The sequence below is a fragment of the Mastigoproctus giganteus genome, chromosome 3 (assembly GCF_048544385.1).
Source record: "Mastigoproctus giganteus isolate SK-2022 chromosome 3, ASM4854438v1, whole genome shotgun sequence".
NCBI classification, from domain to species: domain Eukaryota; kingdom Metazoa; phylum Arthropoda; class Arachnida; order Uropygi; family Thelyphonidae; genus Mastigoproctus; species Mastigoproctus giganteus.
In genome coordinates this window covers 193,411,575-193,437,853 of record NC_143577.1, presented here as the reverse complement: position 1 = coordinate 193,437,853, position 26,279 = coordinate 193,411,575, and the positions used below count along the sequence as shown (strand labels likewise).

Sequence of the window (26,279 nt, the reverse complement as noted above, 5' to 3'; positions counted from 1 at the left end):
TTTGTAAGGAACTGAAAGAGAGACAGCAAACTGAGTTCAGATGGAAATTTTCATAGCAAATTTAAAAGTTTCTTGGAACTGTTTGAAGTGTTTCTTTATCCACTGGGTTGTTAATCACTGGAATAAGTTGCTTCAATGGATGAGTCCAAGTGCCCATGGAAATTCAAAAGCCAGCTCAATCTATTCCTGAAAGGAGGGAAATACATAATTTTTTTTTTGCTTTGATTGGCACAGCAAGTACTTAACTCTCCCTTGCAGCTTATGTCCAATATTAAGATTAAGTTAGGTCCTCTAGTGCAGGGTTTTCCAAACTTTTTTGATGCTGACACACTCAAAAATAATTTGAAACCCAACCCTTTTTCATCCTTATTTTTACAATGGTGGTAAATGCAATGCAACTTTGTTTTGGACAAAAACATAATATTTAAAAAAAAAAAAAAAAGTATGAGAATGGAAAGATGTGCAGTATCAAAGTACAAAGCCATTTGAAATCATCTTGCCCTTTATTAGTTTCAAAGGGAGAGATGTGTCCAGAGCTCACTGGCTGTTGTTGTTGTTTGTTAGCACATCGGCTTCTATGGCCATAATGCACCTCCTAAAGTTTTGCATTTTCTACTCTGATCTCTTGTAATTGCCATTCAAATAAATGCCTGATTAGAAATTATTCACAAAGTATTTAATGGAGAGAGGGAGTTTGATTGTATACATCGATTTACATTGACTCTTTTCTTAAATCTGATTATAAAAGCCTACTGATTTTAGATAGTGGAAAACCTCTTGTATATTATTTTCTTCACTTAAAATGTTTTTCAGAGTAGGAGCGTCTTGAATTTTAGTTATGGATTTAAAGGCTGTTTTTTTCGTTTGTATAGGCTGGACAGTCTAGTAACCCATGTTTAACTGTTTGTTGCACATGGCACTGATTACACTGAGGCGGTTCTTTGGCTCTAAGTACAGTCAGTCCTTGTATAGCACGATAGTTGTGTTCCTAGAAACCCTCGTGCAATGCAAAATCGTGCAATATAAACAACAGGGCCTATGGGAAAAATAGGGTTAGGTGCCGGACCCCCAAGATTGAACACACATTTGTAACCAAAACATTACCAAACACAATAAATAATCGTAATAAAATACTTACCATATGTATTTTATTACGACTATTACGTAATAAAATATTGCTAATGCTTTTGCTTCTATCGTAAGCAAACTTGTTTTTTGTTTGATTTTCTATCCAAACAGATGACAGCCATGGAACGGCTTTGTGTCTTAATCTAATAGATTTTAATTACACTTTGAGTTGTTCCTGCTATGAAAGTTGTTTTTATTTTCTCCGCATTCTTTGTAATTCTCGGTGTTGCCTCATTTAGGTCTTGTAGCACGTGCAATATCACATAGTCTTTCATTTCGCTCAGAGCGTTTCACAATTTCATATTTTTTCTCTATCGACAGAGGTGGACTGGCCATAAGCCTTACCGGGGAAACCCCTGGAGGCCGGTGTGATTTTGGCCATAAACCGTAATATGTGGCCACTATAAATTTTCCCGGGTAAGAATTTTTGATCCAGTCCGCCTCTGTTTATCGATATTGCTTTTCTTTTTCTCTCTGAATCTGCAGAGTCTTCACCAGGATGCTTCCTTTTCACACCTTTTAAGTATTTTACTCATTTTTAGGGAATAAAACACAATTACAAAACGAGGAGGTGCGCTTGATACACATAAACAAAGCTGTGCATGTGTAGCAACTGAATAAACAACACTGTAAAGGCAGAGATACACTATTAACACCTCACATTTTACTCAAGCACATTTCTAGGGGTTACTACCATAAAACAATAAAAACAATTTCCATTTATGTTTCTGCTAGTGGAATCTGTTATAAACTGGTAGTAAACTCGATCTAATTGCATTTGCGATTATACCGATAGCTGGAATTGTGTTGGTTTTTACGTTATTATGGTGAAATGTGATATAAAACAAATACATTTTCAGAATCTTCTCTTCATTCCTATCGTGTTGCGTTCAGTTGGGGTGATTCCGCGTTCGACTGCCATTTCTTGAAAACACAAAGGCGAATCGTGCATAAGCAAATTCGGTTTGTGTTATATAAGATATCGTTTCCCTATTTATAAATCGTGTATGATCGAATTCGTGTAGTGTAAACACGTGTTATACGAGGACTGACTGTAGATAGGAATGAGTAAGATATGCATGTCCTATCTTTAACCTGGCTAGGATTATTACTTCTTTTTGTATATCTCTTTTGCTGGACTTCCACTTCTTTAAATCTGGTTTAATTTTACAGAGTTTATTAAAAGTTTGCTCTCTCCACATTTTTTTGCCATTGTTCCTTGCTGTTCATTTTGATGTTATGCCTGTAGTCTGTATGTGGTACTTTGGTTGAAGAAAGGGTGCCTGTTGCCGTTTTTTGCTGCATGGTCAGCTTCGTTCTCTTTAATTCCTGTATGTCCAGGGATCCAACAAAAGATTATGTTTTGTTTTCTTTTAAGGAGCTTGTCCAGAGTCACTTGAATTTGTCTTAGAGTTGGATAGAGATTTTTTCTGTCGCACCGTATTGTTTGAATTACATTGAGGGAGTCTGAAAATCAGACTATGGGGTAACTTTTGGTGCCATATTCAATCTATTGCTAACTTCACTGCCTGTAGTTCAGATGTAAAGATGCTACATTCTGTTGGGAAAACTTGGGTTATAGTATTATCACAGAAATGTTATTACTTTATTGATTCCATCATGGGTCCATGCTATTACTTTATTGATTGTATCGGTTTTCGATCTGTCAGTATATATTTGTGTATGGTGTGGATATTTTTCTAGATAGGCAGCATGTAGTAGTTGAAAGCTGTTTCCTGGTATGGAATTTCTTCCCCAGTTAAGGAAGTAGGTATCACAGAATGGTAATACTGTATCCTAAGGAGGTCTTAGTACGTTTTGTATGGCAGCTAGTTTGTTGAAATCAAGAGACCAAATTGGAAGTAGCTCCTTGATGCGTATATTTGCTGGTTTATTTGTTGTTGGAAGTACTCTGTATAAACGTTCCCATATTGGTGCATATAATGTTTTGTACACAGGATGATTTGGAATACACTTTATTTTAGCTGCATAAGATAGTAGGAGTTCTTGTCTTCTGAGGTGGAGTGGAGGTTCATAGGCTTCAGCATAGAGACTTTGAACCGAAGTACAAAACGCTCCTACGGTTATACGTAGTGCATTATGGTGTATAAGGTCTAACCATCTTAAGGCGCTGGGTCTTGCAGAGCTATATACTGGTGCCCCGTAATCGAGTCTGGATCTTATCAAGGTTCTATAAAGATGTAACAAAGTGTACCTGTCTGCTTCCCACGTTGTTGCAGATATAACTTTCAGAATATTCAATTTCTTTAGACAGTTTGTTCTAAGACATTTTATGTGATCTAAAAAGGTCAGTTTCTTATCAAGGGTTAGTCCAAGAAAAGTTGTGCTGGATGTTATTGGGATTAGTTGTTCTCTGAGCTTTAGTTCTGGGTCTGGGTGTAAGTTTCTTTTCCGACAAAAGTGTATTCCAACTGTCTTTTGTTTAGAGAGGCAAAAGCTATTGTTTTGGGTCCATGCTATTACTTTATTGATTGTTGTTTGCAGTTGACGCTCTATTGTTTGCATGTTTTTCGAGTGATAAGAAACGCTGAAATCGTCGACATAAAGTTCTGCATCTACGGTACTTGGTATTTGTTCAGCTATTGAGTTGATTTTTATGGCAAAAAGGGTAGCACTGAGTACTGATCCCTATGGTACTACTTGTATAAAAACCTGCAATAGTGTGGTTAATATCCTAATTTGGAAAGTTTGTGTTGTTGCAAAAAATTATGGATATATATTGGGAGATGTCCTCTCATCCCAAAGTTATGTCTTTAAGTATTCCATATCGTCATGTTGTGTTGTATGCCTTTTCTATATCAAAAAATACCATTACTAGATGTTGCTTTCTTATGAAGGCATTTCTTATGTTGTTTTCTGCTTTTATCATTAAGTCTAGAGTGCACCTGTTCTTTCTGAAACTACATTGGACTGTGTTTAGTAAGTTATGGGTTTAAAAAACCACATTAATCGAGCATTTACCATTTTTTCAAGTATTTTTCCAAGGCAACTAGTTAAGGCTATTGGGCGATAGTGGTTCGGATTTGTGGGATCATTATTTGGTTTTGGAAAGGCTAAGACTATTGCATGACGCCACTGATTTGGAAAGGAATTTTCTAAGTATATCCTGTTATACAACAAGAGTAACGATATCAATGATTTCTCATCTAATTGTTGTACCATCATGTGTACTATTTCATCTGGTCCCACTGCACTTTGCTTCGTCTCTGAAATGGCTTTATGAAGTTCTCAGAGTGAAAGGTTGGTTATAGGCTTCTCTACTTTTACTAGAGAAATTTAATTTATATGTTTCTTTATTTGCTTTATGTTTTTGGAAAGCTGGTTCATAGGAGCTACTGCTTGATATTTTTTCAAATGTTCTACCAATAGCATTGGCTATGTCTTCAGGCTTTGATATATCTTTTCCATTCCATTTTATAAAAGGAGGAGAAATTCTTTGGTATTTATTGTTTATTTTATTACTAGAAAAACACAGCAGGAAGGTTTGTCCCAAAACTTTCTGCTGTCTATTTTTCTAGTAATTGTAGATGCAAAACGAATCCAAGATTCTTTTTTACTGATCTTAGTAATGCATCTAACATTTGCCCTTGCTTTTTTGAAATGTATCAGGTTAGTTGTGGTAGGGTACCTTCGGAAATTATTCCATGCCTTGTTTTTATCTCGTTTTGCTAAAGTACATTCATCGTTCCACTACGGCTTTGGATGTATGGGAAACTCTGAAGAGGTTTTTGGTATTGTTTGTTCTGCTGCATGGAAGAGTTTATCAGTTACATATTTCACTGAAGAGTCAATTGAAACCTGTTGTTTTTGTTGTTCTTCTAATATGGCCAGCTGCTTATGTCTTGCCCAATTCGCTTTATCTAATCTCCACTTTGAAGTTTGTTCCAGCTGACAAGGGGTCGGTTTGTTTGAAGTAACCTTTACTGGAAAATGATCGCTACCTAGTGGATCATTGTGAACTGCCCACTCCAGTAGAGGGTATAATGATGGAGTGAATATAGAAAGGTCTATTGCTGTACTAGTTCCTGTGGATAGACGTATATACGTCGGTGTCCCATCATTTAAGAGTACGTATAAGTTTGAGCTTATCCAGTAGTTTTTCTATAATTTGACCTCTTTTATCTGTTTTCATTTCCCCACAGAGGATGATGGGCATTCATATCTCCCATGATTAATAAAGGAGGTGGTAGTTGGACTATGAGGTCTTCTAGATCTGTATAGCTTATATCTTGGTTTGGTGGCAGGTATATGAAGGCGATTTTTATATGATAGTTTGCTGCAATTTGTACTGCTATGACCTCTAGATTAGTCTGCAATGGTACCTGTTGGGTAGGTATATTGGAGTTTACTAAGATTGCTACTCCTCCATGTGTTGTACTGTTGGTAATCCTGTCCTTTTTGTATATATTGTAATGTTTTAGTGTGATTTTATTCTGAGGTTTAAGGTATGTTTCTTGCAAACATAGACTAATCGGATTGTACTTCAATAGGAGATCGTGGATATCTTCAAAACTGCTGCGGAATCCTCTACAGTTCCAATGTAAAAATGTATTCATTATTTGGTTATGTTAGTATTTTCAGCTTGTTTTCTTGAGGTTGTTGGCTTAGGGTTCTCTGTTTTTTGTCTTCCTTTTTTAGGAAAGGATGGCTTTCCAGTATCCATCTCTTCTTCCTCTGCAAAAATTTCTAGTATTGTTTCTTCAGTCAGATTCTTTTCTTCTACTTCCATGTTGTCCATTTTATTCCCATTTACTTCAGTGGTTCTATCTTGTTTTGTAGATTTGCTAGTTTCTCTACTTGGTGGTATTGTAATGGGTGTGTTTATTGCCTGTTCTGCTTTTTGTTTTGGTTTTGGGTCAATAAGCAGTGAGCGTGCCCAATCTGAAATAGATATTTTGGTGGGACCGTTACTTCTGTCTGTGTTTCTATTGTTTTATAAGTTTGTGTTACTTGTGCATAAGATGGTCTATTTGTTCGTTGTGGCTGTATTGTTCTTTTAGCTTCTTGATATGTTACATTGTTTTCCACTTTATATTTCTATATTCTCTTTTCTCTCTTCACATTCTTTCAAGTCGGCATTATGTTCTCCTCTGCAGTTGGGACATATTGAATTTTGTGCTGTACAGTCTTGTTCGGTATGTTCTCGTGACCCGCATTTTGCACAGATAGCGAAACTTCTGCATACTGCTTGAGAGTGTCCATACTTCTGACTTTTAAAATATCGGACAGGATTTGGAATGTATGGTCTCAGTGGGCAGTTTAGATATCCAGCTTTTACAGTTTTTGGAGTGTTGAAGGTCAGAATTATATTCCTCGTTGGGATAATTTCTCCATCTCTTTTAATTGTTATTCTTTTTACTTGAATAACCCCCTGATCTTTCAGCTCTTCTTTGATTTCATCTTCGGGGACGTTGAGAAGGTCCCATTCAGTAATTACTCCTCAAGATATTCAGGGTGGAATGGGGAGTAACGGTTATTGGAATATCTCCAAACGTTTTTGCTTTCATTAGCTGCTCCGCTTGTTTTTGGTTTGTCAACTCTACTAGCTGATCCCCCTAATTTTAGTCTTCTGGCTGTTTTAGGGGAACTAGCTATGCTTTCAAGAGTTTTTTGAATTCTGAAAGGTGACAAACTTCCGATTGGTTGTTCATTCTTAGAATGAATAACTAGAAACAGTGGTGCAACTAGAGGGAGATCCTCTGTTTTTTGTCTCTTAGCTGTACATGAATCCATTTGGTCTAGTTTTCTGCTAGTTTGAGTAGCCATGCTTGCCATGTTTGCCCCTTGACTGGAGGACTTTTCCACCAAGATTTCCGGCCCCACCACGGGGAGGCAGGTGTCGCTAGGAGGCCAAGTGGTTAGTGTTAGTTGGTTAGTGCTACTAAAAATATATGAAAAAGGAAAAGAAAGGTGAGTTTCCTTTCTGCATTCTGACTTGTAGTTTTCAAGTATGGAACTGTTTTTAAATGAAACTGTTGAGAGAAAGACAGGAACTTAAAAATAACGTTATTCACTTATGAAGAGCACTCTAAGTCACAATAATATCGCTTGGCCTAGAAAAACGATGCATCACTTGGCACCTGGGGCCTCACTGGCTGGCAAGTATGAGATACATAAGGAAATAAATGTGGTAAATTTTTAATGTATTATTCGCTCTATTGTAATTAATCAGTTACATCAATATATACAATGAAAGGAAATCAGAATGAAAAAAGTACTGATTCCAAAATTTAGTGATAGCCTTGGCATGAAAGTAGGCATGGAGAAAAAAAAAAAAAAAAAACATGGCACAAAGAAGTTGGTACACAAAGAAGTTCACCAATCAGATTTTTACCTCCCTCAGATAAAAAGCAAGAAATAGCTGAAAATAGGGAATGTTAAAAGTTTATCCTTAATTCTGACAGCAGAAATAATAGTCTCATTGTCCAATTTCATCTTATGTCTCTATCCAATTTCTTTTAAGAGTTGTTTCTCAACTGACTCAAGGGCAACCTCGTGGATAGCAAACCAAGCAAATTCTAAGAGCATCCAAAACTATGGATAATATAATTGGCAGAGGTGTGAGAGGGTAGCACACTATTTGCATCAGCATGCATGCAGCTTTAAATAAATTTTTATGGCTATATTTCTCCAAGTAAAAAATAATAAATGATGCATATTGGATTTGAATACTGGAGGAATACTAATAATCACAGAATGTTCTCTGCTTTAGGCATACAATTTTCATCACAACACTGCCAGAATACCAACTTCTGTACTGGTGATGCATCACTGACTTAGCCAATCCATTAATTAAATTGTGAATAAATTAACTTTGAATAATTAAAAAAAAAAGGGGAGAGTGGAATAACAGAAAACAAAACTGTTTAAAAGATTACAATAAGTACAATGATCTTCAAGTAAGGAAATTATGTGATACTTCAAGTTCTCTGAAATTAAGTAATGCTTTAATCATTTATTCTCTGTTATTCTTTTTGTTTGTAATATGTTTGGTTTACTTCATTTTGCATAATTGCATTTACTTTCGTTAGTCCATTTGACAATGGTCATCATCAAGTGTTTACTGAACCAATATGCAAGACCTAAAATAAAACTAAACAAGACTAAACTAAATGAAAGCAAACTTAAATATGTTAAGCTCTCTATTGTCAAACATAAGCAAATAAAGCTACAAAATTTAAATTTTGATGCTGACCAATTCCAAATTGACTAACCAAAGAAAATGAAAAAAATTTCCAAAATAAAGTAGACTAAATCGTATTACAAAGAAAGGGAATAACAGAAAATAAATAACAAAGGCAATACCAATCAACATAATTAATCCAACTTAATGACAAAAAATTACCTAAAAACTGTAAAGGAAAAGGGGGATTTAGAAAAGACAACACAGTGTACTGTGAGTATCAATCATATTAAACCAAAGAAAAGAAAATTTCTGTGTTGTTTCTAGCTTCCTCCGTCCTCCAATTTTCTTTAAATACCGTTCATGAAGTAGTGTTTAAATTTTTGTATAATCCCCCCCCCCATCTTATTCTATAAAACTACATTTACACATGCTGGTAAACTGCCAACATTCTGTTGGCAGTTTACCAGCCAACTGTTGGTCTACTGTTTGCCCACAGTTATTTTTTTGTTTTATAGTGAAGCTTTAAAGCAGTTTCATATAAGTACGATACAATTATCTGAGTGTATAAAATACAAAAATTATAGGTTAAGAAGCTCACTTTCCTCTAGCTGTCTGGCCTTCACATTTATGCACAAGGGTTACATTTGTATGGTAGATAGATATTCTAGTAAGATTCAGATTATTAAATCAGCGGAAGAAACTGTACAAATAATGTACCAATCTACCTGTATCCATAGCTGCAACTCTCATAAAATGAAATACAGAACAATAATAATGTTTATCTTAATGTAATAAACATTCTCCTTTCAGCTTTGAAAAATTCTGAACGCAGATAAAGGCTTGAATTTTTGCCTGTACCCCAAGAACTTTCCAACTAAACAAACAATTCTGACTCTGAAGAGTTTATGAAACCATCCAAATAAAGATATAATTTTTTGCCAAATGTTTAGGTAATATATTTGGCAAAAACTGGTGATGCATCATTATGACTTAGCCAATCCATTAATTAAATTGTGCATTATTTTGTCACATTATGATTATGATGTCAATTACATGACATTATAATCTGAGTATCTTAAATGCTATAATAAAAGAGTGCCCTCCAAGATCTTAAAAAAGACTATGCCTAACTCAGTTAATGTACACATGACCTTGGAAAACTATGTTAACTGAATGTTACATTCCCATATGAACTTATGTAACTTTCTCAGATAAATTCCTGAAAAATTTCTGAATAATTTTATCTTTTTAAAAATTGAATGAGAATAAATGCAATTCTCTATGATGAAAAGAAGGCAGCAGCATTGCTGCTGCCTTCTTTTCATCATAGAGAATCTTACAGCAAACAGTGATATCACAAAAACTTCTAAAATTATGTAATGCTTCTTTCGCCACTGGGATTCCAATCCTTATGACTCTTATTATCTCTTCCACCTTCATTACTTTCTTCAATTTGCATCTGTGTCTGCAAGTTGTCATATCTTCAGTATTCAGTTCCAGGTTTCATCATATCTAAAATATCCTTTGTGACATTTTCTTGCATTTCCACAAAAAATATCAATCTATATACAGTACAGAAGGTAAACATTTTTCAATGCATTGAAAATTCTTGTACATGTGCCTTCTAAAATCTTACATATATTTCTTTTTCATTTCACTGAAATTTTTACTAAACGACTACTATGAAAAGATTGTGCATAACAGTGCTATTATTCTTAATTTCTATTCTGCAATGTAGACTACCATTGCACACCTAATGGATAATTTGTTAATGAAAATTAGGGGGCTTTGCCCCCTGCTCGCTACACTTGCTTCTTTTGATAAAATCATATAAAATACTTACAGAAGCTTTTGACACTGTATGTGTCTCTTATCTCAGCTATGAATACATAAATAAGTTACATATAAAAATCAAGAATGGTACTCCGTGTTCATGCTACAGAGTGCATACACGAGGTTTATCTGGCATGATCACGCTAAAACAGAAGTTTGTTTTAACACAGTTAAAAAAGCTTCTGTTACGCATTTTAGTATTTGTTACATATTACCACGTAATCCGCATTCCTCTTCTCCCATTGGCTGAATAAATATCACTAGGAGGAAAATTATTTTAATGTATAGAAAGATATGGAGAAATTCCAATTTAACATAGTTTATAATTTAAAAAAAAAAAAAAAAAATCCACTTTTTTTTAAAAGAAAACTGAATTTTTCCAAAAAGATAGAGAAAGGTCAAATCAAGTAAAACACAAGATGAGGTGCATTTGGCTGTTAGCACAAATGACACTAAAGGCACAGAAGCATTTTGTGTCTAATGGTTTAAATTTAGCATTATTAAAACTCATTAGACATAGCTTTATGGAACAATTTACAGGATAATTACAATATTTGATAGGCCAAAAACATGCTCAATTTTTTCTTGGAAAATGTTGCCTAAAATTCCCCTACATCATCTGTTCTGAAAGTATACTAAGTGCATAGAGTATTTGGGGGCACATAAATATACAGTTTAAATAACACTTACTGTCAAAAATTATAAACCAGATTCAATGTGATAAAACCCATAGTTCATATCTACACTGCTCTGCGGAATTGTGACACTGTAATCCTTTATTTGTTAACGTGTATTAAATTTACTAAATGCGAAATTGCTTATTTTATACACAGATTATATTATATATATATTTATTTTTTATAGACATGAAATTGTTTTTTTATAGAGCAATTAATTTATGCATTTAGCAAAAATATTTGACTATCAGTAGTGGGGGATTGCACATGTCTCACTACAACTTTGCTTTTATTTCCATGAAAAAAATAAATAAATAAACAATAAAATCCTACTTCCTTCTTAGAAATCTTTTTTTCTTTCTTTTTTTATTGAAAATCCCAAACACAAAAGGCATTAGAACCTATGGTACTTATTACTCAGCAGGAGTTGAAAGTTGAGAAGACCGGCGATACTTGTTGACATTAGATTTGAATTTCTGTATATTTTCTGTTTTCATGAAATATCTGTGAAGGAAAGTTGCACCAGGAAACAGAAGTTGAAGGGATAAATGAGGAAGAAGAAAAGTTAGTTCTGAGAGTCCAAAGTTGTGCAGTAAATGGATGCTGACTGGTTACAGCACATGTTTGAACTCTTTGGAAGAGTGAAAAAGTCATGCAGCAAAAACAAACATATGAGACAGACAGGAAAGACTTTGTAAGAGATGGGCCATTAATTAACCTGATAAATAGAGTCTAAAAGCTTGATACACATTTGGGGAACCACCTCAGATGTGGACACAAAATACCATGGTAGGGCAGATTTGAAATTTGCACAAAGTGAGTAGCTGTTTAGAATAAAAAGATTGGAAGGAGCAAAAACAAAAACTCAGTTTTTTAGATGAAGAAGAATCGATATTTGTGTTGTGTTTATGGCATGAGAGATTAGAAGTCAGGGTAATCCCTAACAGAGAAAAAGATATGTGATCTTGTCTGGAGATCTGAGTGTCATCATAGATAAGCACGAGATCAAAAGAATTTTTTTTTTTGTTAGATATAAGACAGGACCATGCTTTAGAAAGACTAAAATTAACTCAGTTATCTTTGGCAGAATCACATGGAGATCGGCATTTAAGAAAGGTGGATATTTGAGAAGTTGAGACTGTAGAGGGCAAGGTTTCTCAAACTGAAAGATGAAATGCAATGTGCTATCATCAATAAAGCTATGGATAGGATTTCCAGTCAGTGGAAGTAGGTCATTAATATACGAGAGGGAAAAGAGTGGAAGAAAGAACTGAACCTTGGGGAACACCAGCATTAGTGGAGAAGTTAGAAGACAGAGCATCATCTGCAATCACTCTCATAGTTGTTATTTGATTTTTAGGAGTATTAGCAACTAAGGCCATATTGCTCCGGGGATATGCAGTTGTCATTTCCTCACCTTTCCGCATCCTCCATATTTGGTGGTCACGGGCTCAAACCCTAGTCTGATCAAGAAGCGTGTGCTATGCACTGCTGCTCCTGCCCACCTGGCTAAGGAGGCACCCCACCCTCATAGAGTGATCAGAAAGAAAACTGGACATTCAATTCCAAAAACAACAGGTAATCCATAAGATGTTTAGAAAACTTTTATGCTAACTGTGATCAAAAGCATTATAAGTGTCAAGAGCAACTGCTTGAGATTCGCTACTTTTCCATTTAATTTGTCCGCAGAAGGGTAACAAAAGCCTATCACCAAGTGGATCCACTGATGGAATCCATTATGGTGATCGCTGATCTGATGAAAGGGTTCAAGATAATTTAGGAGTTGGAGGTTGCAATAATTCTGTATTATTTTGAAAGATAACCAGATGGGAGGAATTCGTCACCTTTTTTAGAAACAGTCTAGATATGAACAAGTTTCCAAGCAGCAAACAAAAAAAAAAAACACGGCAGTAGAACATGAAAGTGTAAAAATGTGACAGAACAGAAGCAAGGTAAGGAGAACAGATTTTAAGAACAAATGGAAAAATACAATCAGGACCAAGACCTTTCTTGGCATCAAGATTTTTCAGAATTCTTCTAATGTCTTCTGGTGTAAGACCACAAGAGCCACTGATACTGTTAATGGTAGGAGGAGATTTCCCAATATCATTAATACAAGAGTTAGATTAACTTTCTAACTAGCATCCTAATTTTTTTTATTTAACTTTAGCTAATGATGCAATAGAACTATCAGGTTTTGAGGGAGGTGGGAATATAGAAGACAAAAGTTGTGGCCAATAGTTTCGGCAAGAGACTAGAATACTTGACAACTGTTTGGACAAGAAGCAAGTTTTCTAGTATCATCCTGTTCAAAATACAGTTTGGATTAATTAATAAATGCTTTTTCAATTTCAAATGTTGCAAGCTTTAGCAAGGCAAAAAATAAACCTGGGGTTTTGAATGAAAGCCAACTGTGATGAAAATATTCTTAACTTGAACAGACTTGTTCAAGATAAGAATATTTTAGATAAACGAGACATTTTTAAGGTGGAATTTGAAATAAAGGATTTCATTCCTACAAGAATAATTTCACTAAGCAAATACTGATATCAAAAGACTTCAAATGGTAATCCAACCAAAGCAAAGAAGAATATAAATCTCACAAATCAGCCCATTTTGCAATTAAAAATACAAAAACTGAGAGGCTGAGAATGGCCCTAAGAGAAAGGCTTCACTGGAGAAGAGACCATCACCAAGTTGTGATCTGAGGTGTCTAAATCACCAATCACCTCCACTATGTACTTTTAAGAGTTGTTTGTGAGAAAAAGATCAAGGGTGTAGGGTGTGTGGTTAGGACTGTCTGATATTCTGGTAGACAAATGCACAATCTGTGTGAGGTCACTAGTGATTGAAAAAGGCTCAGCATCTTGACCAGCTGTGTTCATGTTACTAGAAAGGTGAAGCGAACTGGTGTTGTATGGACTTTAAAATTTGATATAATCTGAGTTGATAAGTTAAGTTTCAAGCAGAGGAATCAGAGTTCCAGGCCTCTGCGGAGTTGGGAGAATGATAGAGGCAGCATATAAATTCAAGAAATGCGTAGAGAGATTTTAAGCTAAAGAAGATAAAAAAAAAGTAGATTCCAAATTATTATGTCAGGGAATATCAGAGCAGACATATGCACAAGTACCATCTATAAAGCAAGAGGAATCACACCATGAATAATTGGAACAACTCAGATGAGCAGTGGTGGAGGAAACTGATAATTGGGATTCTGTCAGAAAAAGCAATTGGGGCTTGACAGATTATAAGGGAAAATGGGAAATCGATTGGAACTCCAAGACCACATATAGTTGCGAAATAAATGAGGAAATTTCTCTGGCAAGGATTACTGAGAATTATCAAGTAGCTCTGCCTTACCTTTGATACATGAGATACCAACTGCACTCCTGTCTGCTGTATTTCTTCCTACTGAGACCTACATGTGCAATAAACTGTACACATAATCAGTCCAAATTATCAGGATTGGTATTCATTTGATTGATCTTATATATGACCTTCAAAAATCAGTAATCCCTTCTATAAATCAATGTCACTAGCGGAGAGAAAACATCTCTTCAATAACTGGCAGTTGTGTTTCGTGCAGCAGTTTTAAATTGTTATAAATTTTTAGTCTTGACAAAATGAGTACAAGGAAGAAGAGGTTTTAGTTCTCAGTTGGTTTCAAATTGAAGGTATGTGCCAAAGAATATGGAAACAAGGCAGTTGAAAGATATTTTGGCCTTCTTTCAACCAAAAGAATGATACCTTTACTTTTGAATTTGTATTTAAAAAATATTTGCTAAATTTTTTTTTCTCCAAAATTCTCATTTTAAAATGATGTCTTATGTCTTGTCACCTGACAAATATGATATTTAAATTTGGGAAGCTTTAAATTTCAACAGTAAAAAAGAATGTTAACTGCCAACATGTGTTGTTATGCAACTAAAAGAAAGTGGAGGAATTTATAGATGTTAGTTCAAAAAAAGTCAAGGAAACACAGATTAATAACGACAAAGAAAAAGAAGTCATATCTGGGTAATAAAATCTGTTGACAATATACTGAAGCTAAAGCAACTCTTTTCAGTTTAATTAACACACTATTAAAAAAATAAATAAATAAATACAGAGTAAAAAATAATTACCCAAATACTTACCTTACATTTTACTATTCGATTAACCTTCTTAATTTTTGCCTCACAAAAAGCTCCTTTATATTTAGCACTAACATCAGTCCCGACAGTCAGGTAAGGAGGTTCATCTGCAGCCTATAACAAAATTTTTAAGATCTTATTTTATTTTTTTTTTTTTTGAAATGCAATCAAAAGATTTATTTCCTAAAAAAATCAATTATACAGGGCATCTATAAAGTCCTTGTGCATTTTAAAACTACTTAGTTTTTTTTTATGAACAAATATTTAAGTTTACTTTAATCTACCCTACAAGATTTCAATAGATGAGAATGGAGCTGTGTCCTCTGGCTAGCAGAGCTTAAGTCAATATGCTGTTACAAGAAAATTTACAACAGTACACAAAGGAAGTTCTGCAAATAAATTTGATTTTAAACTGGTTGAAGGTGTTTAAATAGACTGATTCCGTTAATTATAAGCTGTGAACCGGAAGGCCCAGATTAAATGAGGAGATTGAGGCATCTGTTGGGGAAGCTTTTCAATAAAACTCACAAAAATCTGGAACTCAGTGTTTCTAAAGCAACAGTGCACAAAATTATTAGAGTGAAATTTCACAAGTGACCTTACAAGATTCAGGTACATCAAATGTTGCTGGAAGAGGACTAGCACAGATGGACTGTGCTAGTCCTCTTCCAGCTTACTCGTCCAATTTGTCCCCACTATATTGCAATATATTACATGCTTCTATATTGCTATAGAAGCATGTTAAAAGTGTAGTTTACTCCTCAAACCTCACTCTATAAATTATCATCATACCACGATCAGAAACAATGCCTTAACTAAAACAATCGGAGAACATGTTTCAGTAACTGCAAAATCATATTGCATTTTGTATCAGTAATGATGGGTTATGTTGAATCTTAACAATCTTATGATTATATATCCTAAAAACTAGAATAAATTACCTTTCCAATACATTTTATAGATCATATTTATCTTGTATAGAACCTAAGTTGCTGCAGTTTTAAAGGACTTGATGGACACCCTGCACAATGAAAATTATATAGTGCAGAAATGTTAAATATAGTGGCCTGTAGTCATGTGCAGCCACAATCAATGTAATTTTTAGAGGTTCAGAATGTTAAACCAATGTGAAAATAATGGCCTAAGGATATAAAATAAACTTTTATAAACAAATAATTTTATATTTTAAAGGAAATTCATAAATTAAAGAAATCTTCCTAAATGTTGCTGTTGACGGATCATATATTTGTCCAAGAGTCAATACATGAAAATATTTAATAAATTTTTATTGCTAAAAACTAGTGCACATTATGTGCAACATTGCTGCTAATCAAGAAACATGTGCTACGCACTGCTGCTCCTGCCCACCTGGCTACGGAGGCGCCACTGGATACTCAATTGCAAAAAACAGAAGGCAGTCCATAATGGTTTAGTCTCACTTGCCCTAATAAACACTTGCCATAGTCGCACATGCTCTTATGAATGCTTGCCATAATAGTCACCTGCCCTAATCATGTCCCAGTGGTGGGGGAGGAGGGGGCTACTGTCAGTTTCCCTAAGCCAGTATATAATTGCATACCTTCAATCCCTTTCACTCTAATGACCATCTGCGTCTGCCGACCTAAGAATTTGTTCAAATAGTATTAGCATAGGCATATGAAGCAAGAAAGCAGGCTTATACAGCATCAGCCAAAAAAAAAAAAAAACAACCTTCTCATTTCACCCATCCACTCACTCCAAATGTTTGTCTAGTTCTGCCTTGAATCTATTAAGCTATCAACTTCTACGACAGATGGAAATTTGTTCCAGTAATCAACCACCAGCTGGCTAAAGACAAACTTCTGCACATTTATCATTCCTCAATTTGAATTTATGCCATCTCAGGTGATTATTCTGAGCAAGAGGAAGAATCCCATCAGCATTGAGCATGCTCAATCCATTCAAGGACTTATACACCTCAATCAGATCACCCCGCAATGTAATATGCACATAATAGATACTGTAATGTGCAAAACTTAAGCCTTTCTTCATAAGAGCAACCCTTTGTTCATTCACTAATCTTGTTGCCCTTCTCTGTACTTATTCCAGCAGCTCTACATCCTTCTTAAAATGAGGCCTCCAGACCTGTATACAGCACTCAAGGTGTGGGCTGATCACCTCCTGATCCTTGCTAGAAAAATTCCTGTATATCATTGACAAGACACCATGAGCTACTCTTGTAGACCATCTGCACTGCAGAATTACCCCAGGTCCTTTTTATTCTATACCACTGTCAGTGTAGTACCACACAGTTGATATGTTACTCTGGGGTAATTCTTCCCATATGTAGTACTTTACATTTGTCAATGTTAAAACTTTAGTTGCCACCTCTCAACCCATCTGCTCAACTTTTCTAGATCATGTTGCAGCAGTGTACATTAACAACCCTGCCGACCTTCATATCATCTGCAAACTTAGATATCAAGCCTGATATACCATCATCAGTATCATTAACCCACTCAACCATCCCTTTATCCATAGCAGCAATTTGTCTCCAATGCCACACTGCTTCAATTTGTTTAGCAGTCTTCCATATGCAAAAAATATATTTGGATCTTTCTAGGATCCAAATATATGATATCAAAATTATTCTTTGCATCCAGTTCCTTTGTGAACACATAGTATCCAATCAAATTGGTCAGACAAGACTTCCCCTTAACAAACCCATGCTGTGTTCGAGATATAACTGAAGTCTTGTCTAGATAATCCTGCAGTGCTTCTTTAACCAGTGCCTCCATTAATTTCCCTGGAATAGAAGTTAAACTAACAAGTCTGTAAGTACTTGTGTTTCCCTTTTATCCTCCTTTGTGAATTGGGATCACTTTTACACATCTCCAGTCCATGGATCCCTCCCCTGAGTCTAAGGAAGCTCTCTTAATTATGGCTAAGGGTTTGCTTACTTCCTTTCCTTTCCTGCCTCCTTTAATATAACTGGATGGATTCCATCCACCCCAGGTGCCATTCTTATGTTTATCTTCAACAATTCTCCACTTTCCTCCCAGTTATTACAAAATCATGTAGCTCACTGCCAGAGTTTAATTCACCTCTGGCATTCCCCTCTCTGAATAACTCCTCATGTATGAATGTAGATGCAAAATACTCATTTAGTTTGTTAGCTACCTAAGCAGGATCATCAACAGTTGAACCATCGATATTGTGGACCAATCTGATTCATCCCCTTTCTTCTAGAGTTTACATAAGTAAAGAACTCTTTGCTGTTTTTCTTTGCATACTTTGCCAAAAATTTCTCGTAATCTGCCTTTGCCTGCCTAACCTCCTTTGTGACTTGGTTACAGACCAGCTTATATCTATCCCATGCATTTTTCTTGTCTGCCACATGTCTAATTAGTTCATCTGACATCCATTTAAGCCTAAACCTTAAACAATATTTCTTTGTTGGTATGAAAAGCCTAGTAGCTTCCAAGATTAATTCTTTAAATGCGTCCCATTTTGAATTTGCAGTTGGTAACATCATCAGTTGCTCCCACAGTACAGAATTTAAATACTGTCTGAAACCACCATAGTCCCATTTACGAAAGCAAAAACCTTTCCCTTTACTCCTGATGGTAGTTACCTCTTTGAGTAAATCCCACTTCAGCACACTGTCACCTAGTGGTACCTTTATCTGCAAATTCTTAATGCATGAAGAATCACTAGTGATAATCAGATCAACAGTATTATTCCCACTAGTTGCTTCCCAAACATACTGCTATAGAAAACAATCGCCCAATAAACCCACAAAAATAAAATAAAAACACATTTGTCTGATATTCCTCCAGTTGTGAAGGCACAAAATTCTCTAAAAAGACAAGAGACATTGTTTCAATTAACTTTTCACCTGCACCACACATTGACCTTTAGACTATCATGCATTTTTTCATGAACTTCATGCGAGTTCTCAGACCTTATGAGAACTCATATGCAAACCTGTATTTACATGTCCTGAAACACGGTAAGTTTCTTCATCAAAATACTTTTTGCAGGAAACTATCACTTTCTTCAATTAACTGCTGTAATGTGGTGGCAGTTTGTGCTAACCTCTCTGCTGGGAATAACTGCATACCACTTGAACTACAGGCAAATAAGCAAAGCCTTTTTATGAATGACACTGTGTATACTGTTTAATTGGGAATCTGAAGTTCTTGTGATGTATGTCGACCTTGTTAGGCTTCAGTGAAATGCATTACAAATACCATCTGCTTCCTTTGTTATGCAGTTAACTTCCAGTTTCCTTGAACTTTTCCAAGCATGCATAAAATATGGATAACTGGATGAATCTGCCCTAAACATCTGATGATAATTATGTGTTGAACCCGAATTGGTGAATTTGTTGCAGCAATCCACAAAACACATTGCATTTTCTCTTGAACAGTAGCAATTTTTTTTTTTTTTTATGGTTTACTGTGGTGCCACCATCAAATCAGTCATCTCTAAAGTACATGGAAAAGAAAATCTTTTAGTTATTATTTGTAATTGTAACAACTACATCTATTATTTTATATTAGATCAAAAGTTATGGACTTTTATAATAATAATAATAATTGTGTGTGTGTTTTCCCCCCTCCCAGGCATCCATACACTGGCTGATCCAATTGCCTCATGTTCAGTTCGGTGGTTTATCTAGCAACCAGCCTGTGAAAACTTTTTCAAAGCTGTACTGTTGAAATGTAAGGAATACTGGATCTTGTCAGAATGTCCATCATAACCTCAAAAATATCACTCATACTGTATGATAGAAAAGATGGGAATTGCCAGAGCTAAGTTCTGGAGACTAAAGGGTTTCACCATCCAATAAGCAAGTGATGAGGATCATCTAAGTACTGGCATGTGACTCTGCAGGTTGGCCATTTTTCCGAGCTACGTGGATGTCACACCTCAATCCCTGTTTACATTGGTTAACTCCAGCTGTTAAAAGTTTATATACGGAGTAAAGTGTAAAGTGTGTTACTTTTCTGACGGCACCAGGGGGTTTCCCCCATCTCCACGTTGTATTCTTTGTGAGTGACACAGAACTATGTGGAGGCCAGAGATTTAAAAAGTATGTGGGGAGTGGTCTGTTGGGTAGCGTTATGTTCTGTTATTTCTCTGACCATTTAGTTGTTGGGCCCTATTGGGACCCACTGTTGCCCACACTTCGCCATGAGGAGGCAGGTCAGGCACCCAGTAGATTATTTAGGTACTCTGGCAGGCTCCATCACCTAATTTCTAAGGATTTCAGTGGCAAGCCATAAAAAAAAGGAAAAAAAAAAAGGGGGTGTACACTAGAATTTGGCCAAAAGATATTTACAAACAGTAGAATTTAGACGTTGATTAGAATTTGGGGCCATTGTTAAGGGTGTACTAGGTCGGTTTAGTGAGAGAAGGGACGAAAACAGATAGAAGAATAGGGACGATAGAGTAGGCATCCCCAAAGAGGCCAGTGGAGACGAGCTCACCAGGCGAAGTATGGGGGTAGGCAGGGAGGAGAGAGACCTGGCTCCTCCCTCCCCTACCCGAGGATGGGGTTATAAAGAGAACTGGGTTAGAGTACCCAGTTCAAATCGCCAATGGCATGTTGGCAGCAAAGACACAGAATTTCTTCGTCGGTGTCATGTTCAAGTAGGGTCAAACTGCCCATCCCGGTCCGGGGGCGGGATATGTTAGTTGGCAGTGGTCAACCCACAAAGTGAAGAAGGGGTGGGAGAGAGACACATTTACTTCATTCATAATCTGCATTCTCACTCAGTTGTTATGGAACATATGACATCTCATGCTGATTTGACACTTGTGATCTAAAGGATAATATAAACCAGGAATGGCCAAGTCAATTGCAGATTTAATTTTGGTTGATCACGACGAATTTTAAATATACAGTCATCCCTCGATTTGTGCACCTTGTGCAATGAAATTTCTGCGATAGTAGATCTCAGAAATTTAAAAAAAGGAAAAAGGTAGATCGCATCACAAATTAAGTTGGCCACTCCTGATATAAACTATTATGAAGAAATTCACAACTCTGGACAAAGACTGTTTACACAAAATGAACTCATGATCTCAATAGATATTTAAATCTAACCAAAGATTCAAGTTGAAATCCAATAATCTGCTGGACCTAGGAACAGCCGTTTTGTGGCCTAGTCCTTTTGTGGTATAGACAGTGTGAAAAAGAATTGGTTTCCCATTTTTCTGAAGACAGTTAATGATAATAATAACATTCCTGCAATTTTGAACTTTTTTATAATTTTCTACCAACCAACAGAGTGGAGACAATTTACTATCTTAAAGGAGTTCATAATGGAACCAAGTATACATCCCTTCTAAGTAGTGCATTCAGCACAATGATTATGGCTGCCAAGTGTTTGGAGATTTTCATTATTAGTCTACTACTTGGCTAGCAACTTGGTTACACAGAAATTCCTTGTTTCTGTGTAAGTGGAATAGTCAAGCAAGAAGTGAACACTGGGAAACAAAAAGGAACATGTAGCCACCTAGGCAGTTTCTGACACCAAGTTCAAAGAACACTGAAGATAAGCAATAAGAAGATCAAAACAAAATACTGTTACCTCTGTTGCATACAAAGCATATAATGAAAAAACAGTGCATGCAAGCCCTGAATAAGAAAGAAAATTATTTCAATTACATCTGCATACAAAAAAATCAAAATGGGGAGTTGGAATATCAATATGATAGCCTACTACTGCAAGATACTGAAAAGAGAAATAGCCACCAAAACTAGCTACCTGAAGAAGAAAAACAGGCACAAGTTTAACCTAGTCTAAGTTTGAACCATAAATTCTTGACAGGAGAATGTAACCTTTGATATTTATATTGTTAGGGTAGCTAATAAAGGAACAGGTGCACGTATACACCAATGCTAGGAGTTTGATAAATAAATTTGAGATGTTGGTCAAAACATCAAAGGCAGATATCGTTGGGATATCAGAGATGTGGTGTCCCACAGATATAAAGAATACAGAACTGGAAATTGGGGAGTACAATGTGTACAGGAAGGATAGACAGGATAGGAAAGGAGGAGGGATTATGCTATTAGTTAAGAAACACAAAATCCAAGGAAGTGCAGCCAGTCGACATCGCTGGACAGAGCAGTGTCGTCAGTTTGGTGTGACATAAGCACTGGGAGATCAAAACTGAGAGTAGGAGTGTGTTATAGGCCTAATGACTGATGAGTATAATAAAAAAACTGTACAGGGAAATAGAGTGGGCCAGTAAATCAGTCTTATAATGGGTGATTTTAATTTCCCTGATATTGACTGGAATTTGTGGATTAATCACTCTCACACACACTACCAAGGCTTTTGTGGATTTATTGGATGATTGTTTTCTACATCAGCATGTTCAGAAGGCAACTAGAAGGAGTAATACTCTTGATCTGGTTATCAGTAGTGATTCTTCATGCATTAAGAATCTGCAGATAAAGGAACCAAGAGGAGGCAGTGATCACAGTGTGCTGAAGTGGGATTTACTCAAAGAGGTAACTACCATCAGGGGCAAGGGGAAGGGTTTTTGCTTTCGTAAAGGCGCCTACGGTGGTCTGAGACAGTATTTAAATTCTATACGGTGGGACCAACTGATGATGTTACCAACAGCAAATTCAAAATGGGAGGCATTCAAAGAATTAATCTTAGAAGGCTTTAAATACCAACTAAGAAATATTGTTCAAGGTTTAGGCCTAAATGGATGTCAGATGAACTAATTGGACATGTGGCAGAGAAGAAAAATGAATGGGATACATAAAAATTAATGGGTGACATGGAAGCCTATGATAGATATAAGCTGGTCTGTAAGCAAGTCACAGAAGGAGATTAGGCAGATTATGAGAAATCTTTGGCAAAAGGTGCAAAGAAAAACAGCAAAGAGTTCTTTACCTATGTAAACTCTAGAAGGAAAGGGATGAATCTGATTGATCCCATGGATATTGAGGGTTCAACTGTTGATGATCCTGCTCAGGTGGTTAACAAAATAAATGAGTCATTTTGCATCTATATTAACATATGAGCAGTTATTCAGGGAGGGGAATGCCAGAGGGGAATTAAACTCTGGCAGTGAGCTAGATGATTTTGTAATAACTGAGAGGAAAGTGGAGGAGAAATTGTTAAAGATAAACATAAAAAAGGCACCTAGAATCTATCCAGTTATATTAAAGGAGGCAGCAAATGAAGTATGCAAACCTTAGCCATAATTATGAGAGCTTCCTTGGACTCAGGGGAGGTATCCACTGGAGATGTGCAAATGTGACCCCAATTCACAAAGGAGGATCAAAGTGCGACACAAGTAATTATAGACCTGTTAGTTTAACTTCTGTTCCAGGGAAATTACAGGAGGCACTGGTTAAAGAAGCACTGCAGGATTATCTAGACAAGACTTCAGTTATAGCTCGGACACAGCATGGGTTGTTTGTTAAGGAGAAGTCTGGTCTGACTAATTTGATTGGACACTATGATGTGGTCACAAAGGAACTGGATGCAAAGAATAATTTTGATATCATATATTTGGATCTTAGAAAGGCTTCTGATTCTCCATATGGAAGACTGCTACACAAATTGAAGCAGTGTGACATTGAAGACAAATTTCTGCTATGGATAAAGGGATGGTTGAGTGGGAAAAGACAGTGGTAATCAATGGACACTGCTCTTCATGGACTAATGTTATTAGTGGAGTCCCCCAGTGTTCAGCATTGGGTTTTTTGTATTTATTAACGATATTAATGATGGTATATCAGGCTTCATGTCCAAGTTTGCAGACGATACAAAGGTTGGCAGGGTTGTTAAGAACACTAGTAACGCTATGCTGCTGCAACAGAATCTGGAAAGGTTGAGCAGATGAGCTGAGAGGTTGCAAATGAAGTTTAACATTGACAAATGTAAAGTACTAAATATGGGAAGCAGCAACCCCAGAGTAACACAATAACTCTGTAGTACTAACTTACAGTGGTAGAGAATAAAAAGGACCTGGGGGTAATTGTGCAGGCAGATATAAAGTTTTCCGAGCAGTGCCGACTGTCTGCACTGCTCAGAAATTTGTGCAGAAGTTTGCCTTTAGCCAGCAGGTGGTTGATTGGTGGAACAGACTTCCATCTTTTGTTGTTGTAGAAGTTGATAGCTTAAATAAATTTAAGACTGAACTGGACAAATATTTTGAAAGGGGTGAAATGGAAGTGTTTTTTTTTTTTTTTATTTTGGCTGATGCTGCATAAGTTTGCTTCTTTGTATCGTATGCCAATGCTAATGCTATTTTTGTGTATTTTTATATAAAATTAAACTGTAAAATCTCTAAAATTACAAATTTAACCAGAAGCATCTTCACCAACATTTTTTTTTTTTTTTGTTAAATGATGTGATAGGGAAAATTTAAAGTTAAAATTTCCATTAAAAAAAGTAGTTCAGATATCTTATCAGTAGTAAAACATAGAAGTTTTCTTAAAATACCGACTTGTGTTACGAGGGGACACAGAAACGTCAGTAAGTAAAAAAAAAAAAAAGTCTACAATCAAGTCCCACAAGGGATTAGGAAGGCTAATTCTTTGCTTATAATAAAAGTAAAGGAATGAGCCACATTGGTCCACTGCATAAGAATAGCATAACTTCTGATGATAAGAATGGCATAGCCACTGATGATTCTGTTTGGGTTATTGACAAACTGAATAAATATTTTACAACTACTGTACATTCATGGATGAAGTTTGTAGGGATCAGAACATTAGAAGTATACCAAGTTATAACTGGGAGCTAAATTTTGTGAAAACTGAGAGGAATGTGGAATAGAAAGTGTAAAAGCTAAAAATGAATATGGTACCCGAGTCAGATGGAATCTATCCAAGTATATAAAAGAAGCAGAAAAAGTTGGTTGATGTTGTGGAAGTTGGAATCTGAATATTTAAGGAAGGATCATAAAATATTAGAGAGGATGGACAGATGATGTGTAATGTAGCATTTACTATTAATGCTAATATGTGTGATTGTTCTAGGTTTTATTGCATGCCGACATCTTAGTCCATATTGGACTAACATATATATTATGTCAAACAAGTATCTGTTCATGAGTATCATGTGCTATATGCACTAATAAGTGATGTGGCAAAATAACAATACTGCCAGTTGTGAAAGAATCTAAGCAATTTGCATTACATTTTAGGCATGTTAGCAAATAGCAATAATTAGGGCTGTTTCCGTAAAATATAAACTCCCAGAATGCTGAGGAAATTCATCATGAAAGAGAGGGGCTGGGGGTCATCCACCTGGGAAAACTTTTGGAATATCATTATGCCAAATTTTAGAATTTGGGGTTTTTACAAAGTCATAAACACAGTTTTAATTGTTGCTGTTTTTTTATTTTTTTGTTTCTGAGATCAAGAAAAAAAATTTATTTTTCACTTGTTACTTTTGTCACTCACCCTGCACTCCCACTTATTTCTTAAAGTGTGTTTAATAAAATCAACTTTTCCTTTATTTGATAAATAACATTGCAATTATACAATAAACAGTATGTGTTCCCATTGCTCAGTGATGCTTTTAAATAATGGCATCATAAGGCCTGACATTTCAAATTACAAAACTATAGTAAATTGGCCAAAAATAATTAATAAAACTAATTTAATAGGTATTAAATATATATAAAGATTATAGTCAAGCTGAGCATCTAACTTAACTCTCCACAGATGCACAATAGGACAATGGCATTAATAATAATAAGTAATTTTTATTTTAAAATAATATATATTTTTCTTTTTATTATATGATTTTTTTCCCTTTTTAACTTCCGGAGCTCTAACATTTGAGAGGCAAACTCTGTGTTCTTCAGAGAAGCAGTTGTAAAACTTATCACTACCATATCCAGTGATTCACCAAATTTCAAAGTCCTAGTATAAACCCTGCTCAGAAACATATCCACAATAGGTTGCGTAATTTATCTATTAACCACTAATATCATTACTGAGGCATCCAAATAAGCTATAGATCAGTTATCTCTGTCATCCTAGCACACTGTCGAGGCTTTCAATCTTAATCCACAGCCTTAATCATGGCCTACAAAACATTTCTTGTTTTGTAGGACTGCCCGACCAGAGGAAGAAACCATCTAGATCTGATCCTTTCCTTCATAATGTGTAAGATTGGAAACCACCTAAACTCATTTCAAATTGGATCACAAACCTATCTGTGAAACACTAATTATACTTAATCAGGGCCCAGTTGCCTCAAACAACAATGAAACCTCAGTCATCAGCCCCAAAATTGCCTGCAAGTCACAACTATTAGTGGTCAGGTGCGCGGGTGCATAAGTATGCATGCCTTGAGTGACCGGGGTTCAAGCCCGCGACTGCTGAAT

At 35.7% G+C, this 26,279-nt stretch overlaps 1 protein-coding gene across 2 annotated transcripts in view; it reads right to left on the bottom strand.

Moving 5' to 3' along the window:
- Nucleotides 1-26,279, bottom strand: part of LOC150088533 (uncharacterized) — a 229,322-nt gene that overhangs the window by 184,037 nt on the left and 19,006 nt on the right. For both annotated transcript variants that reach the window (XM_090369554.1, XM_090369555.1), the window contains exon 2: nucleotides 14,922-15,032. In XM_090369554.1, coding sequence (XP_090225680.1) covers nucleotides 14,922-15,032 — 111 coding nt within the window. The remainder of the gene's footprint in view (nucleotides 1-14,921; nucleotides 15,033-26,279) is intronic.